Source organism: Canis lupus, chromosome 27, assembly GCF_011100685.1.
Source record: "Canis lupus familiaris isolate Mischka breed German Shepherd chromosome 27, alternate assembly UU_Cfam_GSD_1.0, whole genome shotgun sequence".
Classification (NCBI taxonomy): domain Eukaryota; kingdom Metazoa; phylum Chordata; class Mammalia; order Carnivora; family Canidae; genus Canis; species Canis lupus.
This window is the reverse complement of record NC_049248.1, coordinates 15,151,248-15,169,590: the sequence shown is the minus strand read 5'-3', so window position 1 is coordinate 15,169,590 and position 18,343 is coordinate 15,151,248. Positions and strand designations below refer to the sequence as shown.

The following is an 18,343-nucleotide window of genomic DNA, read 5'->3' as shown; positions in this document are numbered from 1 at the left end:
GCCTGCTTCTCCCTCTGCCTGTGTCTCTGCTACCCACCCCCCCCCCCATGTCTCTCATGAATAAATAAATAAAATCTTAAAAAAAATTATAAATGTGATAATATTGTAAATTAATGTAAATCAGGGAGAGGTCAATATTTCTTTGTTCCTTAATTTAGAAATTTGCTTCTAAGGTGTAGGTAAATATAGGCAGGGCTGTTGGGAAAGCTTGAATTAAACTTAAGTGTTATGAGGACCTTAACTATTCTTTAAGAACTAGGTCAAGTCTCAGCCCCTCCAAAAATTATGGCAGTCAGCCTGGCTTTTCTCTTTGAATCTCTTTAGTAAATTTAAAATAGAGCCACTTATTTGTTTCATATGAATAATTTTGTATCCTTAAGAATACAATAAAGTCGGGCAGCCCTGGTGGCTCAGCAGTTTAGCGCCGCCTTCAGCCCAGGGCGTGATCCTGGAGACCTGGGATCGAGTCTCACATCAGGTTCCCTGCATGGAGCCTGCTTCTCCTTCTGCCTGTGTCTCTGCCTCTCTCTCTGTGTCTCTCATGAGTAAATAAATAAAATCTTAAAAAAGAAAAGAATGCAATAAAGTCTTTCAAAAGTGGGACATGGACTTTCCTTTTTTTCTTTCTTTGAATAAATATTTAATTAACACCTATTCTATGCCTAGTACAGTTCTTACTGCTTGAGAAACAGCATCATTAAATCAAAGTTTCTGCCCTTATGGAACTTCTAGTCTAGGGAAGAATTAATTTAAACAAATTAAGAATTATAACTGTGATAAGTACTTGACAAATTGTTATAGTCTGAGAAAGTACTTTGGAAAACTGTTTAGAGTCTGAGAATGTCTGATAGTGGGCTTTTATCTATTCAGGGAGGTCTGTTAAAGTTTCCCTGAGGACTTTGTGATTGAACTGAGATCTGAAGAATGAGAAAGAATTAATTTGAAGTTACTGGTCTTGAATATAATTTCTTTATGTAGGCTTTCTGTGGCCACCTAATCTGAATGAAGTTCCCTATCATAATGGACCCCCAAATCACCTTTTGTAATAGAAACAACAACTTTAATTTCATATTTATTCACTAAGTGACTGTTTTTCCCCTAGACTATTGGCCCAAAGCTGGGACTGTGTTTTGTTCACCTTAGAAGTATCAGTCATATTATTTGATACGTAATAGTCAGTCAGTAGTTGTTAATTCTACTGCTCCCTTTGCCTTATAATAAAGCTATGATGTGCCCTACCTACCTCTCAGCTTTGAGAAGGCATAATAATATAATATACACAAAAGTCAGAAAAGTAAGATAAGATCCAATATTGTTTAGTGTCACAGAACCCAAGAAGGCCTAAGTATCCAGGAGTAAATAGAAACAAATTAGGTGTAAGCAGTAGTATCTTGGAGAACAAAGAAAGAAAAGGTCATTGGATTTAGAAGAGGAGGTTTTACTCATCTGATTTGAAGAAACTTGTTCAATTTGTGTAATATATTAAAAATGTTTTCTGAAGTTACATATCTGGTGTTAACTTTAAAAATTGCTTTCTCATGACAAGCAGAAGGAATGTGTAAATGGACACCTTCTTAGAAAAAAGGTGCATCCAAATGTGTATGTATAGGATGTTATCAAATATACTTTGAAGGAAGGGAGAAAGAAAAAAAGTTGATGCAAGAAAAAGACTGGAGGAAATGACAGGATTGTTAAATGATAGGGCTCTGGGTGGTATTTTTTCCCCTTTGCATTTTTCTGTATTTTGCACTTTACTGTTGTCAAGTTTTTAAAGTTAACGAACCTATATTAACTTTGATAGTGAAACAATAAACAAAGGAACAGTTTATAAAATTGAGAATTGATTATGAGTTTGAGAAGAATATACAGTTATGCCTTATATATGGAGAGGATTCAGAACTATATTTTAGATTTTTCTTTTACTTGCCTAATTTGCTTATACTTCTAGTGCACTAATGTTAAATGCCTGTTGAATCTTTAGTTTCTGTGCCCATCTATACTTCTGGCAGCAGAGCTCTTTGAGGGTAGAGATCTTTATCTTTGTATTTCTGTCATCCTGGCAGTGATATGAATTTGTTGAATGAATAACTTGGAACTGAAATGTCTTGACCTTTTTATTACCTTTACTCTTTCTTTCTTTTTATAGAACACAGGAGTGAAAACTGCAATGAATGGTCATATTTCTAACCATCCCAGTGGTTTTGGAATGTATCCATCTCAAATGAAGTAAGTTGGGAGGTTTATATTTAATTTGTTGGGATTCTTTTTGTTTTTAAAGATTTATTTATTTTAGGGAGATGGAGAGCACATGAGTAGGGGGAGGGGCAGCAGGAGAGGGAGAGAACCTTAATCAGACTCTGCTCTGAGTGCAGATCTCCATATGGGGCTTGATCCTATAACCCCAAGATCACGACCTTAGCTGAAATCCAGAGTCAGAATCCTAATCAACTGAGCCACCCAGGTGCCCCTGTTGGGGTTCTTTTTGGATTTGATTGGGGGTTTTGTTTTGTTTTATTTTATTTTTTAAATATTTTTAATGAAAAGATTAACTCCAGTTCTTTATGTAGTTTATTCTTCATAAATATATAATTTTTTTCTATTTCTAAGCTATGGTAATATTAAAAATTTACTATGGTAAGAAAAAGATGGATCAGTATTATCAACCTCAGTGACAGTGATCTAATAGAAAACAGTTTGTTCTGGTATTTTTGTATTATTGCTTTCCATAGTTGAATATATACTTCAGAGATTTCAGTTTCTCTGGAGCATTATGTTTTGTTTATAAAATACTGGCAATTGAGGAAAGTTAAATGTATTTTAGTCTAATCTGTCAAGATACTTACCACTGTGTAAAACAAAAAAGACCATGCAAGCAAATGAAACAATCCTTGAAGTTCCAGGTATAACTTGAAATCACAACCCTTTTATATTCTGCTGAAATGCCAATTTGGCAGTGAAATCTTTTGGACATCCTGATAAAAATTTAATCCTTCTTTGATCTTATATGTTATATCTATTACTTTTATCCAGATATCACATTCTATTGTAACTATTTTACTTACTTGTCTTATTAACAGAACCATGTCCCTTGCCATAATCCTTATCCTAATAGATTTTTGGGGTGAATGTTTACTGAATAAATTTTAAAAATTCAAGTAATATGTTTACTTCACCTATCATATTACAAGAGGCCAGAAATTGGATAAAGCTGGTCAATTTTATTTTTATTCCTTTTTTCTTTAAATTTATTTTTATTGGTGTTCAATTTACCAACATACAGAATAACCCCCAGTGCCCGTCACCCATTCACTCCCACCCCCCCCTCCTCCCCCTCTACCACCCCTAGTTCGTTTCCCAGAGTTAGCAGTCTTTACGTTCTGTCTCCCTTTCTGATATTTCCCACACATTTCTTCTCCCTTCCCTTATATTCCCTTTCACTATTATTTATATTCCCCAAATGAATACTATTTTGCATTTTGAGTTTTTGTGAAAATAATGTCTATTCCATTGTAGCTTAAGTCATTGAGTTCTTTTTATGACTGGATCACTGCCCACAATTCAATTTAGTATGGCAAATTTAAACTCTTCTAAGATAGTTTCAACCGTATTGAATCTTCTTGCCTGGAGTTCTGACTTGGAGTTTGAGAGGAGGCTGTGATTTGTACCCACCTCAATTCACATTGGGATGGTGTGGCTTACATTCTATTTCTTGACCAGAGCAGGGTCTGGCTCATTTTGACAAACCTAGTTAGCATTAACTCAATATGTTTTTCAAAAGCACACAGACATTGTGGTACGTGGGACTTTTATTTGTAGTTTTGAATTTTTATTGCTTACTTTGGGCTTTAATCCAGCACAATGACCTTTTTTTTTATTATTACAGTGGCTATGGATCATCACCCACCTTTTCCCAAATGGACAGAGAACACAGTTCAAAAACAAGTGCAAAAGCCCTCTATGGTATGTTTGTTTATTTGATGAGGTATTATTCTACTTCTAACCACATTTTATGAATTGTGTATTAAATTTGTAATTTGATTTGTTTATATTATTTGCAGTGACATAGTGAGAGATAAAGATTGTTTAAAAAAGAGTTTTTATAAATGCTACTAAGACATGACTTCTGCTTATTGTCATCTAATTTAGAACCATAAATGAAACGTATTGCAAAAAATTTAAAAAAATAAATAAGTAAAATAAACGTATTGCAGTGTTTTCTAAGGAGTCTTTTGGATGACATCAATGCCTTAGGTGGATTTTCCCAGCTAATTATTTGTGATATGGTTTTTGATCTTCATGAATGATCCATTTGATTGTGGGCTGACAGTTGACAGGACTTCTTCCTTATAGCTCTTGAACTTTTGAATAGTGTTATATATCCTTTCTTTCTGCACTGAAAAACCAGCAAGCTTTCTCCCTGATTCTTCTATAACTTCTCGTGTCCTCTATAGATTATCTCATGTGTAAATAATATATTTTTAAAATTTAGTATAAAATAGAAGTTACTACTAAAAATAAATTGAGGACTCCTGAAATATACCTCATATGTTTGGAAATGCTTTTGTTCACAAGGTCTGCATGAGCTTTCATTATTGTACAATTATAAAGAATAAAAATAGTATTATGTTTAAAAGACTAAGAGTAGTATTGTGGCTAAGAGCAAAGACTCTGGAACCAGACTTCCTGGGCTCAAAATGAAGTCTGTCATTTATTAGCTGAATGATCTTGGACAAGATTTTTATACCTCATTTTGCTACGTGGAGGTATTTCATAGAGTTGATACGAGAATTAAATGAATTAGTACATGTAAAATGTTTCTAGCACTGCCTTACAAGCAGAAAGTAGTGTATATATTTGCTATTATTGTTGAGAATATCATTATTACAATCTACCATAGGAACTAACACCCTTTATAAATTTAGAATGCTCTCCTTTTTTTTTTTTTTTTTAACATTATCTGGATCCTACAGTGTCTTGGCTGTGGTAAGAATGAAAAATTCTAAGATTTTGTGACTCTTTTTCTGCCTGTGTATTGAGTGACTAGGCCTCAAGACTCAAACTATACATTCATAAAATGAATTTTGTACATCCATGGATATATTTTCTTATGGCCATGACACTCTAATTAGTGTTGGTTTCAGTTTTGTCTAGTGCTATATTATGACATCTTTACCATGTCCTAGTAGTTGTGAATTGTAGATCCAGAGAATATATTCAACAAAGGCTTATTTTGTGATTAATATGTACACAGAACAGAGCTAGTAATATATGGTTCTTTTAAAAAATATTTTATTTAAATTCAATTAGTAATATATGGTTCTTGACTTTAAGGGACTCACAGTCTAGAGAATGACTTAAAGGAACTGAAAAAGGACAAGGGATTTTTTGGTTTGTATTTTTTTTTCCAAAAATAAAATAATTTCTTCAGTCTTTCATTTCTAGGCAGATATTCATTAAGTACTTCCATGTGCCAGGCCAAGGTCTTCATAGTCACTGTTTCTACGACAGTCTGTTCAGTCATAGAGATGAATAAGACATGGTCATTGCTTATGCACTCTTTTGGTGAGGTAAACTAGTAAATGCATTGTTATAATAATGAGCTAAATAAGTTTAGACAACAGTGTGTGAAGTGCAGTAGGCGTGGGCAGTTCTTCTGCATGGGTGAGGGTGGTCTAGTCAGAAGGGATTTCTTAGAGGAGTTAAGCCTTGAGCTGAACTCAGAAATGTAAGTGGTGTGCTCCAGACATTTGGGAGGCTCCTGAGTGCTGTAAACAGCAGTATGAACCCTTTGTAAACTTAGACTGTAAGCTCTGTGAAGTTGAGCCTTATCTGCCTTGTTTACTTCAGCATTCCCCAAGCATAGCACAGTGGCTAATGTATAATTTACACTCAGTAAGTACTTGCAGAATGAATATAAGTGAATGAACCACCAACAGTTTGGTCTTAACTGGAGGGTGCAAGGTGGTGCATTGGGAAATAAGATTAGAAATATAAACATGGACCACAGTGGGAAGAATCGTACTAAGGAATTTGGACATTGTTTATAGGGAATGCCTAGCCACTGAAGTTTTGTAATCGGGGGAGTAAAAGGTCTGTTGTCTTGGGCCACTCATAGAAGTATTGAGGATGGATATGATGAGTGTGGGTGGAAATAGGTTAAGTCACGCATCTAAATAATAGCCCTAAGACTTTTGTTAAGGAGAAGAGTATTGATCGTCTCACAAATACCATATATCCAAAAATCTATACTCAGCTGAGAAAGGGGAAAGGGATAAAAAGTAGAATTCATCTGCAAATTTTAATGTTTATTTTGTGTTAGGAGCAAGTTCATAAAATCATAGACCCGAGGATTGAAAATCTTCAACCTAGAGTAGCCTGGGTGGCTCAGCGGTTTGGTGCCTGCCTTTGGCCCAGGGTGTGATCCTGGAGAACCGGGATTGAGTCCCACGTCAGGCTCCCTGCATGGAGTCTGCTTCTCCCTCTGCATGTGTCTCTGCTGATCTCTCTCTCTCTCTCTTTGTGTCTCTCCCATAAATAAATAAATAAAATCTTAAAAAACAAAAAAGAAAATCTTCAGCCTATAAGCAGTAAATTTCTGCTGTCCCCTTTTGAGCTATAGAACAAGCTGAGGATCCTTTCTAAGATGAGATGATCTATCTGAGTCACATAACTTTAACAAAAAATCTTGATTGTGGGCAGCCCCGGTGGTGCAGCGGTTTGGCGCTGCCTGCAGCCCGGGGTGTGATCCTGGAGACCCGGGATCGAGTCCTGCGTCGGGCTTCCTGCGTGGAGCCTGCTTCTTGCTCTCTCTGTGTCTCTGCCTCTCTCTCGCTCTCTCTGAATGAATAAACAAATAAATAAAAGAAACTTTAAAAAAAAAATCTTGATTGTAAGAAAATGTGAGTTTTGTGTAGTGTGACAAAGATGAGCCAGTGTATAGGTAAAACTGAGGATATAAAGAGAGGGAAAGAAAGGGGACAAATCCAAGAGATATTTATAAGGAAGAAAGAAGCCTTAGCAAATGTATTTGGCTTAGAAGTAAACAGGTTTTAAGTTCCTTGAAGTTGCAGATCATGTTTCGTTCCTCTTTGTATCTAATCCTCTCCCCTCCCTCTCAAAAGGGGCTCTCAGTCAATGTCCATGGAATGAGTGGTATAAATGACAGGGAAAAATATGTTGAGATTTTGAGCAAACTTTTGCAATAGGCAAGTTGCAGTTAAAGTTCCAACTGTAGTTAGTTAACATTGAGTATTTAGCTACCCAGTCTCAAGTTGTAACTTTATTTTTTTTTTAACTAGGAAGTTGATAAAGGAGAGATTTTTAATGTAATTTATCACAGTGTATGCATTTTCTTTAAAATTTCTCTTTTCACAATGATTAAACACATTGAATAAATCTTTTAAGAATTAATTTCTTTCCTGGATGGTACATGAACTTCTTTGGGATGTGAAGATACTATTTGGTGCACTAGCACATGAGTTTTACAGTAATGACCATTGTTTTTTATACATGGCCACAGGTTAGATACTGCATCTAGAGCTGCACACAGCTTGTCTTTTTCAAGAGAACATTTTTCAGGTGTGACACCATAATGTGACCTCCAGATTGCTTCAGTAACTCAGTAATTTTAGTCTCAGAGAGGTAGCATGGGTTTTGAGGGCCAACCAATTTGGGCCTGAATCATGGCACTTCTACCAAAGGGGCTGTCATTTTGAGCAAATGATTTTAACCGATTGGCTCCAGTTTCCTCATCTACCAAATAAACATGGTAATAATATTGTGGTATGTATATATGAGAAAATAGAAATAATGAGCCTGTTATGGCATTGAGGAGAAGTATGGGAGAGTCACTTTATGTCTGCGCCCTCAAATTTAATATTTTGATGTTAACTTCCAAATGTTATATGTGTAATTGCAGTGGTACTTGGACAAGAACAAAGGGTAATCTTCATCATATTTTTTAAGCTTATATTCCAGATATTACCAGAAATATATTTTTTTTGGTAAACCCAGTAAATGCATTGTGAACAATACAATTATTCCAATACATTTGTTTCTTTTAGATGTGTTTATTCAAGGAAAGCAGTTAAAATATACTGCAGATTAATAACCCTATTTTGTCATTTCTTCATTTTGATATAAGAAATTTCAAAGCCAGCATGTGAGAAGCTCTACATCACCAAAATCCCTGACAGTGTAAATAAATAGAAAATAAATATTAATTTCATTTCCTTCAAATATCTCATGACAGTAACATTTCATTTTGCTACTGTTATGAGGGAGTTGAAAATTTTATTTTTTCTAGCTTAGCCTGCTTGTTAAAGTCTTTAAGCACTAAAATTTAGCATTATTTTTAAGGAAGCACTTGTAAAATATATTAAACATTCCCTTCCATCAGGGTGTGGCACCTGTAATCCCTTGTTGGTGACTCAGAGAATCATCAGTGCACACTAGCTTGTGTGCTGTGGTGTGCTCATAGTATTCTTTACCTTTACACCAAATCATTCAAAATCTTTTTCCTTTTGAATATTTGTGGTTGCTTTTTCCATGTAGCTGTGTCCCATGCCTGTTACTTTTTCTATTGTTAACATGCCTTCTTCCAACATTGCTTCTGATATGTATGGGCTGAAAAACTACATAGAAAATCTTAAGTAGAGTCTATAGGTTCTGAGTGGGGAATTGAGAGTCTCATTAAGGTATACATATTAAAATGTGCAAGTTTCAATGTATAGACCTTATGACATCTGTCTGTTCCTCAGAGAACTTATTTAAGTGTGGGCTTTGCTGTGTTCTGAATAGCTGAACTTCCTAGAAAAATAGCTTCTTTTTTAATTAGATATTGCCGAATTTGTAATATACCCATTTAAATAATCAGCTGTTTAAAGTCATCCCTTATCCAGAAAAACTCAAGTTTCACAGAATGACCATTTGGCAATATTTTGTTGTCATTACCGACATTTATAGTAACTTTTTAGATTTGTTTTGTTGTACTGGATAAATATGATAGGCACTGTCTCCAGGCTCACCCTTAAGTTCGAACTTTTTTATGAAGTCAGCAAGGAGAAAAATATCTTTGTGTTCCTTCTATTTTTTTTTCTTTTCAAGGAGGTAAGAATTGAGTATAATAATTGAGTATAAGTAATCTGTAAACCGTACAATTATTTTCTGAATAATTGACTTTACTGTAAACTTTTCTGTACATTTTACACAGTGCTTGATTTATTCTCATAGTAATATTCCTGAATGTAGAATTTTTCTTAATAGATATATACCCCACATATTTTCCTTTTGTACCTATTTTCTCTTCCTGTCCTTTTCTATTTTCTGATCTTGGTTGGGAGTTCATTTCTTTGTGTAACTGTCATAATTGAAGCCCAGGCAATCTCTTACACATTAAAGTGGCATTCAGGAATTAAAACCCATTTCTCGTTTCTTTATCCTCATCATTTACAAGGTGTCTTTTACTTGGGGAAAACATTTAATCCTTCTTTTTCAAGAACATTTTTTTTTAACTCTTAAGAAGTAAATGGCCATAATTATTATCAGCAAGTTAGGCAATGTTAGAGTCACAATTCAACTTCATAGAATGTGTTAGTTCTTTGTGACTGAAAAAGATAGTTTGGCAGTTTTCCCACTTTACCTGAAAATTTTAAAGTTTCTTTTCTCCTCATGGGATAAGTTATCAAGAATGTGTCGAACAGGCCAGTAAAACTAATAAATAAAATCCTTAAAAAAACATAAAAAATTTTTAAAAATTTTAAAAGGACACTTAACTGACAGCTACCCAGGCACCCCTGAATATTAGTTTTTACAAGTCTTGCCATCTTGCCACGTATGCATAAACAGCAATATAGACAAAAGGGAATTATGTTTTTTGTTGTTGTTGTTGTTGTTGTTGTTGGGGAATTATGTTTAAATACTGAGACTTGTGTATTGTTATAATTGCTATTGTACTAAGTGAGGCAAATGACAGCAACATTTTTTTTAAGATTTTATATTTTTATTCATGAGAGACACAGAGAGAGGTAGAGACATAAGCAGAGGGAGGAGCAGGCCCTCCTATAGGGAGCCTGATGTGGGACTCAATCCCAGGACCCCATGATCATATCCTGAGCCAAAGGCAGATGCTCAACCACTGAGCCACCCAGGTGTCCCTTTTTCAAAAGATGTATTTATCTATTTTTGAAAGAGACAGGGGGAGGGGAGGAGTAGAGGGAGAGAGAGAAATTCAAGCAGACTCCATACTGAATGCACAGCCCAATTTGGGGGTTGATCTTACCACTCCAATATCAAGACCTGAGCTGAAATCAAAAGTCAGGTACTTAACCAACTGAGCCACCCAGGCACCCCAAAATCTACATTAAAAAAATTAAGACTTACAGTTTTAGGTTCATAGTAAATTTGAAGGGAAGCTATGGAGATTTCCCATATACCACCTTGCATACGTATAGCCCTCCACCATCAGCAGCCCCCACCAGAGTAATACATGTGTTATAATTGATGAACCTACATTGATGTATCATAGTTACCCAAAGTCGTAGACCTGAATTTAATGTTCCCAATCTGGAAGTTGATTCTCATGTTTTGCAGCAGCATATCAATTCAATAATGCTAAAATAATGTGTAAAGAATTTTCATCATTGGTTACTGAATTCACCTAATTTCATTTAAAGAAATGGGTTTGTATATTCTGGTCTGTAGTATAAAAACTAGTAGGAAAAACAGTAAAACCACAACCAGTGGTACTGCAACCAAATAAAGTTTATTCCTGGCTCTAATCAATTCAGATTGAGAGAGATAAGGAGATAGAAACTGAGGATTTTGTATTGAGAGTTGAGCCGCCTATAATACAAGAAACCCAAAGAACTGCTGTCAGATTGTTATTACTTAATACACTATTAGACCATGATTTACACTCTTAATCTGAAAAAATTTTTTTTTCAACTTAAAGAGGTAGCGGGTAATAGATGAGTTGGCATTTATACAGATTTTGGGCCAGTGGTTTTCAATCTTGGCTGCACAATAGAATTGCCATTTATAAATCTCAATGCTAAAACTACATCCTAAGCCAATTACTCTAGAATCTCTAGCAGGTGAGACCTAGGCACTGTTTCTCAAAGTCCATTCTAGCGTGTGGCCAAGGTTGAAAACCATTGTTAAAGTGGGGAACGTCATTAGAGGCTTCATCTTGAGTATCATTAAGACTTCATTTATATTTCTCATACTTTTTTAAGGCTTTTGGTGAGATTTTCAGCTTAAGGAGCATAATTACTATTTACAACTGTACTTGAGAGTACATATGATTCTCATAAAAAAGAAATGTACCATAATTGCCTCTTAGGAACCTTCTTTTAAAATGTCCTATTAAAATGTTAATATTAACTTTATTTATTCATTGACTTAAATCACTAGAACTACTAGTTTATTTATAAATCCATTTTATGGCATTTATTTATTGTCAGGATCTTTAAAAGGTAATTTCTTGTTACACATGCATTGTATTTATTGTGTAGCATTGGAGAGAAAGCAGTTTAAGAATTTCTAAAGTGGATTCTTCATTTGGTATATTAGAAATAGCACCTATCTTCTAGGTATTCTGAGTGATCAGTTAATGTCATGGCTTTTTATAAATACTATCAAATAGGCAGTGTTTTTCTATAATACTTATAAAATACATTTCTATAAGATTAAGGAACTATATTAGAAAATTTGGGAGAACAAATTCTTACTACTTCATAATAGAATCTTTAATTACAAGACATACAGTTGAGCTTCAGTTGTGTTTGCCAATCACTTATCTGAAAGACTGTGAAGCATTTGAATGTCCTGGGGTTGCCATATCACAACTAGATACCATGGCAACCACTGCCATTTCTTTTGCTGTCTCCGTCAGACCATAGGAAACAGAACCACCTTCATGTTCTGAGTCTGCCATAGAGGGTTGTGCTAGGAAGTGATACCAGTAATTCTGAAATAGTGATTTTTTTCTAAAATGCTTTTGTCAGATGTGTTCCTTATGTATTTCACATTTCAGTGGTTCTCCTGAGAATAATTACCTTTTTTTTTAACTATCTCACGTTAATTCTCAGCTAATAATAAAAATATCATAGTTGTTTATTTTTTAATATGTAGATTACAGTCATGTAAGTGAAAGTTACATTTTGTTACATTGGAATAGAAAATTTAAGGTGAAACCAGATCTATCTTTTTGATCACATTATTTTGGTAGGAACAGATGGATCATACTTCTTCAGGTCATCATCCAAACAAAAAAAGAAAGGTAGAAGATACTGAATTTTGTAGTGTGTCTATTTCTCTTAAGTAACTTAATGCTGCAAAAGCAAAAATAGAATATACTGGAATAATATCAAACTGATGTAATATAAGGAGTATGGGTATTTTTCATCTAAGTTTTAAGGTTAATATAAGAGAAGATAATTACTTTCGTATGTATTGGGAAACAATTTATCTGAGTTTTAAATTCTTTAAACATTCTAAATCTGTATATGTACTTTATATTTTTGTATGTGCTTTGCTATCATGTTCAGCAGAGCTTTTCAACTTCTGAAGTTGTAGGAAAATTTTTAAAGTTTCTGTATTAACTGAAAGAAACATGTTTATATTTGAAAAACAGATATCAGGCAAAACAGATATTTGAAAAACAGATATCAGGAAAGCTGCGAAGTGCATGTGTTGTGTGTATGCATGTACGCATGTGTGTTTGTGTCTGTGTGTGTCTGAATATTAGTACTGTAGGAGTCTTGAGGTTTGATCTTGTTTAACCCTTTTATTTTATAATAAGAGTGCTGAGGTCCATAGCTAAGCATCTTGCCCAAATTTAGCGTCCTATTTAGTGACAGAGCCAAAGCTAGAATCAATAATCTTCTAGTTCTTAGAATTCTTTTTCATCATAGCATTCTGCTTTAGAAAGAATAAGTTATCTCTGAATTTACAAATAAGCAAGTTACTTGATTAGAAAGCAACAGACACAAAATATTGGGTCCACGTATTTTATATTTTATTTTGGTTTTGCAGCATTTTACAAAAGAAAATAAAGGTTCATTTTTGCTTTTTATATAGTGTGGTGCAGTAACTTTCTACCTAATGCTCTAACAACTGATACCTACAATTCTGAGTATCACCTTTGTTTGTTCTGTACTTAGTTGTGTGAAAACTGTTAAAGTTTAATGGCAATCAGTATGATTAAATCATATTTTGAATCTCCTATGACACTCTCCATAGTTCAGATGTTGTGAAAGATGTTCCTTGTGGTGGCCATTATTTTGATAATGTGGTCTAACTCATATAATACAGTACCTATGACAGTATTTGCAGTTCTGTTTTTTCCTCAGTATATTAAGAGATGAGAGTTACAAGCCAGTTTTTATCTTTGTATGAAACAGTAGATAATCTGATAAATAAAACCCTTAGGGATAATAATATCCCTTATGGCATTTATGTATTGTTACGATCTTTAAAAGGATTAATAAAACTCTCAGATTGAATAACTCTTTTTCTTACAACATTAATAATCTAGATTTTACCTTTGGGATTCTGAAAATTTGTATTGGGTCAAATTGTTCTTGCATATCATTTGAACTTTCTGTTGTTTTTTTCATTTAATGTGAATAATGAGTGTTTTCAGATACACCGCACAATGGTGACTTGTCAGCTACTGTATTTATATGTGAGATAGACTAGTTTTAGAGATGGCCACAAGGCACTGATACATGAACTTTAGCCTGTTAGTGGGTAAATAATGGCTTTTTCAACTTCTCTTTCAGAACAAAGGAAGAATTATGCTCGAGACAGTGTCAGCAGTGTGTCTGATATATCCCAATACCGTGTTGAAGTAAGATGTTTTAATGTTTGCTAAAATTTAGAGTGAACCTTAAGAGACATAAAAATTTGCTAGTAAAATCAGGATTATGTTTTATTTTTTTCCTATGATGTACTGTGAATTGTGTTGGCCTTTTCTTTCAGATTTTTGTGAAGCTGAAATTTAAAATAAGGTATCTTGTTAGTCTGGGGTCTGTTCATAGAGAATAAATTAAAATTAAGCATTCATTTGTCATTGTTAAAAACAAGACAAAGGCTTCTATTTCATAATATAGAATCTTATTGAAATTACACCTTTGATAGTTTCATTGAGTGGTTTAGTTTTGCCTAAAGTCATGACTAGTCCTATTTAAACAACAGTTTTCTTGTTTAGTTTTTCCTCTGTTCTTTTTTAACATACATTTGCTTTTGATTGGAATCTATTTAGATGACTTTCGCTTATAATAGAAAACACTGAAGTAGTTAGTAATTTTTAAGTTGCTCTTATTATCAGTTTTCTACCCATAGCAAGCATGCTTCATTCAATGGAAAGTTTTGTTTCGGGACAGTGCAAAGTTTGACAGTTACTACAGTAGTAGCAGACTACTGCTCTCATTTATCAGTGCCTCAGTTTCAAGCCACAGTGAAGAGTAGCTGCTGTGGCTTAGCACTTAAGTAACCAACATGGAATGAGATGGGAGGGATCGGTTTTAAGAGATGTTATTTAAGCTGTTCAGAATTTATGTTCTGTTTACGTAGCTCAACATGGCTCAGTATTAAACAGCTTTGGGTATTTTATGACTCAAGGCACCATTTCCTCAATTCAACAAAAACCTGCTTGACTTTATGATCTCAGTAAGAGAGCCATGAAGTTGTAGGATGCTCTGTGTTGGTTCCTCACTGCTTTACTCGCTGGCTTCAGTTAGGTCACCGTTGCTTTCTGTTGGAAAACGTGCGCTAAGAGAATGTTTGTGTTATGAATATTTTTCATTTTTGTCAATCATAAGCACTTGACTACCTTTGTTCTGGATCGGAAAGATGCTATGATAACTGTTGATGATGGAATAAGGAAGTTGAAATTACTCGATGCTAAGGGCAAAGTGTGGACGCAGGATATGATACTTCAAGTGGATGACAGAGCTGTGAGCCTGATTGATTTAGAATCAAAGGTAAGTTTGTAAAATTTAGACTATTTTACTTCCAAGAAAGTTCCACAGATATTTCTGTTTACAAGCAGGTCACATTGTTTAAAAGGGGATGAAAGTTTGACAAAATAACATATTTTGTCAGTGATTTTAAAGAAGAGATATAATACTGTATACACATGATGTCTGCAAAATCAGTTCTAAAACTAGAGATAAAGGGATATGTGTTTTTGGTTTTTTTTAACCACAAATTATGAGATAGAGGAAGTAAAAAAAAAGAAATTCATAGCACCCCAGGGGGCCTTACTCTTTATGACATATATTAATTATATACTAGGCAAACCATATCCCAGTAAATGAGTAACCTGGGGTGAAAGGGTGTGTGCATGTGCGTGTATGTGTGTGTGTGTGTGTATTAACTTTCACCAGCCCTATACCAGGGAGCTTTATTTTTATTTTTATTTTATTTTTTTATTTTTATTTTTATTTTTTTACCAGGGAGCTTTATTTTGCACAACCACTGGTAGGTAAGATGCTGGAGCTCTCAGTATAGGACTTTACTGAGCCCCATTATCCAATAAGTATTTGAGTTGCTAAGATAAAGAAACCAACTATCGTAATCATTTTAGAGTATTCTGATAGGACTCCAAGTAAGATCTGTCCTCTCTTTTATCATATCTATCGTACACTGTGAGAGAACAGCAACTGAGTGCTTCTCTGATCCTCACAGTTTTAAGTAATTATAGAGAAGAGATATTATTTAATTTACTTTGCAGAGAAAGAACATTTGTTATTTCTCCGGTACTCTGAGAAATTGCATTTTATTTTCATGGAACGAGCACTTTTTGTTTAGCCTTTGCTGCATCTCAGGGAATCAAAAGTTTCAGAATAAATCAGTAAATTTATGGTGTGACATATGTATGTATGTATGTATGGGCTGTCTGTAATAAAAGTTGCTGCTTTTTACCTTTGTTACTTAATTTATTTTTATTTGGGATATTATATTTTCTTAAAAAAATCACCATTTCTTCCATTAATTACATTATGCCCTACTCACTATTTGTATAAAGGCATTAGTATATCAATAAGCATCATTTTAAATATATCTCATTAAATACAGAATTCTAATTGTGAACAGAAAGTTCACTTGTTTAAGAATCTGTCAGTATTTTATTTGGATGGCTATTTATAGGTTAGAGAGTATTTGCTTTTATTTTATTTTTTAAAAGATTTTATTTATTATTGGAGAGAGAGAGCGCACAAGTAGGGGGAGAGGCAGAGAGAGAGGGACAAGCAGACTCCCCTAAGCAGGGAACCTTATGTGGGGCTCAATCCTAGGACCCTGGTATCATGACCTGAGCCAAAGGCAAACACTTACTTAACTGACTGAGCCACCCAGGACCCAAGAGAGTATTTGCTTCTATACTACCAAACATCTTAATCACTTTGAAGAATGTATTTTATAGTGATATCCTTCTGGTTTACCTGTTGATATCTTTGGCTAGTATGAATATATGTATATATATATTTTTTTTCATCTGAGAGATTCATTGAAATAAAAAAATGTGCAAATGATGTATTATTTTTGGCCTAATATTTTTGATCATTGAAGATAGAAATTTAAGAGTATGACGATTCAGTGTTCAAGTAAAAAAAAAATTCTGACACTATATGGCCAGAGGGAAAAAATACTATGTAAGATGGTAAATAATTTTGGAAAGAGGCCTCACTTTACTTCACTTTCTCTTAAAAGCATCATCTCTATAACCTGAGGAAGTCAGTAATGCTAAGTTCAGTATTCTGTTTGTTAAGAACATAACTACATTCCTCTGCTAAATATTTCTTTTTGTCTCTTTCTCCCACTCACCATCTAGCCCTGCCTTCTCTGCTGCCACCTTGTATCTACTCATCCTCCACCATCTGTGGGATTTATTAGTATTCACTGTCAGTGTGATCTGCACACTTTATTTTTTTAATAATAAATTTATTTTTTATTGGTGTTCAATTTGCCAACATACAGAATAACACCCAGTGATCATCCCGTCAAGTGCCCCCCTCAGTGCCCGCCACCCAGTCACCCCCACCCCCTTCCACCACCCCCTAGTTCGTTTCCCAGAGTTAGGAGTCTCTCATGTTCTGTCTCCCTTTCTGATATTTCCTACCCATTTCTTCTCCCTTCCCCTCTATTCCCTTTCACTATTATTTATATTCCCCAAATGAATGAGACCATAAAATGTTTGTCCTTCTCCGATTGACTTATTTCACTCAGCATAATACCCTCCAGTTCCATCCATGTCGAAGCAAATGGTGGGTATTTGTCATTTCTAATGGCTGAGGAATATTCCATTGTATACATAGACCACATCTTCTTTATCCATTCATCTTTCGATGGACACCGAGGCTCCTTCCACAGTTTGGCTATTGTGGACATTGCTGCTAGAAACATCGGGGTGCAGGTGTCCCGGCGTTTCGTTGCATCTGTATCTTTGGGGTAAATGCCCAGCAGTGCAATTGCTGGGTCATAGGGCAGATCTATTTTTAACTCTTTGAGGAACCTCCACACAGTTTTCCAGAGTGGCCACACCAGTTCACATTCCCACCAACAGTGCAAGAGGGTTCCCCTTTCTCCACATCCTCTCCAACATTTGTGGTTTCCTGCCTTGTTAATTTTCCCCATTCTCACTGGTGTGAGGTGGTATCTCATTGTGGTTTTGATTTGTATTTCCCTGATGGCAAGTGATGCAGAGCATTTTCTCATGTGTGTGTTGGCCATGTCTATGTCTTCCTCTGTGAGATTTCTGTTCATGTCTTTTGCCCATTTCATGATTGGATTGTTTGATCTACACACTTTAAAAATTATTTGTGCAATGCTCTGGAGCTCTTTGTTCAATTGGTTTTATATATGCAATAAAAATTAAGGCAAGTTATATTTTTACTTTGTTTATAGAATGAACTAGAGAATTTTCCTTTAAGCACAATCCAGCACTGCCAAGCTGTGATGCATTCCTGTAACTATGACTCAGTTCTTGCCCTGGTGTGCAAAGAGCCAACTCAGAACAAGCCAGATCTTCATCTTTTCCAGTGTGATGAGATTAAGGTAAAAGAATGTGAATTTTTTTCCCTTTAAGTAAATGTTCTGACAGCCATTGGATTATACACTTCAATCATATGACCAGTGGATTTTTAGTATCTTAGGATTTTTTAAGGAAAACAAATACCTTAGTATTTTCCTGATGGGTTCCAGTAAATAGAGGAGCTAGAGTGGTATTTAAAAAAAAGGGAGGGGGCATCCTATTTGTTAAGAAAAAAAATGGCATAGATAATATATTAAATTCTTCATTGAGTTACTTGGATTATAATTAAAAATTGATTCTTCAAAA

The 18,343-nt window shown here is 34.6% G+C and overlaps 1 protein-coding gene across 7 annotated transcripts in view; it reads left to right on the top strand.

Annotated features, from left to right (window-relative positions):
* Positions 1-18,343, top strand: part of EPS8 (epidermal growth factor receptor pathway substrate 8) — a 176,484-nt gene that overhangs the window by 107,098 nt on the left and 51,043 nt on the right. For 5 of the 7 annotated variants that reach the window (XM_038576908.1, XM_038576905.1, XM_038576910.1 and 2 more), the window contains 6 exons: positions 2,147-2,226; positions 3,884-3,960; positions 12,230-12,280; positions 13,785-13,852; positions 14,826-14,987; positions 17,911-18,060. In XM_038576908.1, the coding sequence (XP_038432836.1) occupies positions 2,168-2,226; positions 3,884-3,960; positions 12,230-12,280; positions 13,785-13,852; positions 14,826-14,987; positions 17,911-18,060 (567 nt within the window). In that variant the 5' untranslated portion in view covers positions 2,147-2,167. The remainder of the gene's footprint in view (positions 1-2,146; positions 2,227-3,883; positions 3,961-12,229; positions 12,281-13,784; positions 13,853-14,825; positions 14,988-17,910; positions 18,061-18,343) is intronic. The other 2 variants (XM_038576909.1, XM_038576911.1) reach the window with 1 other exon arrangement.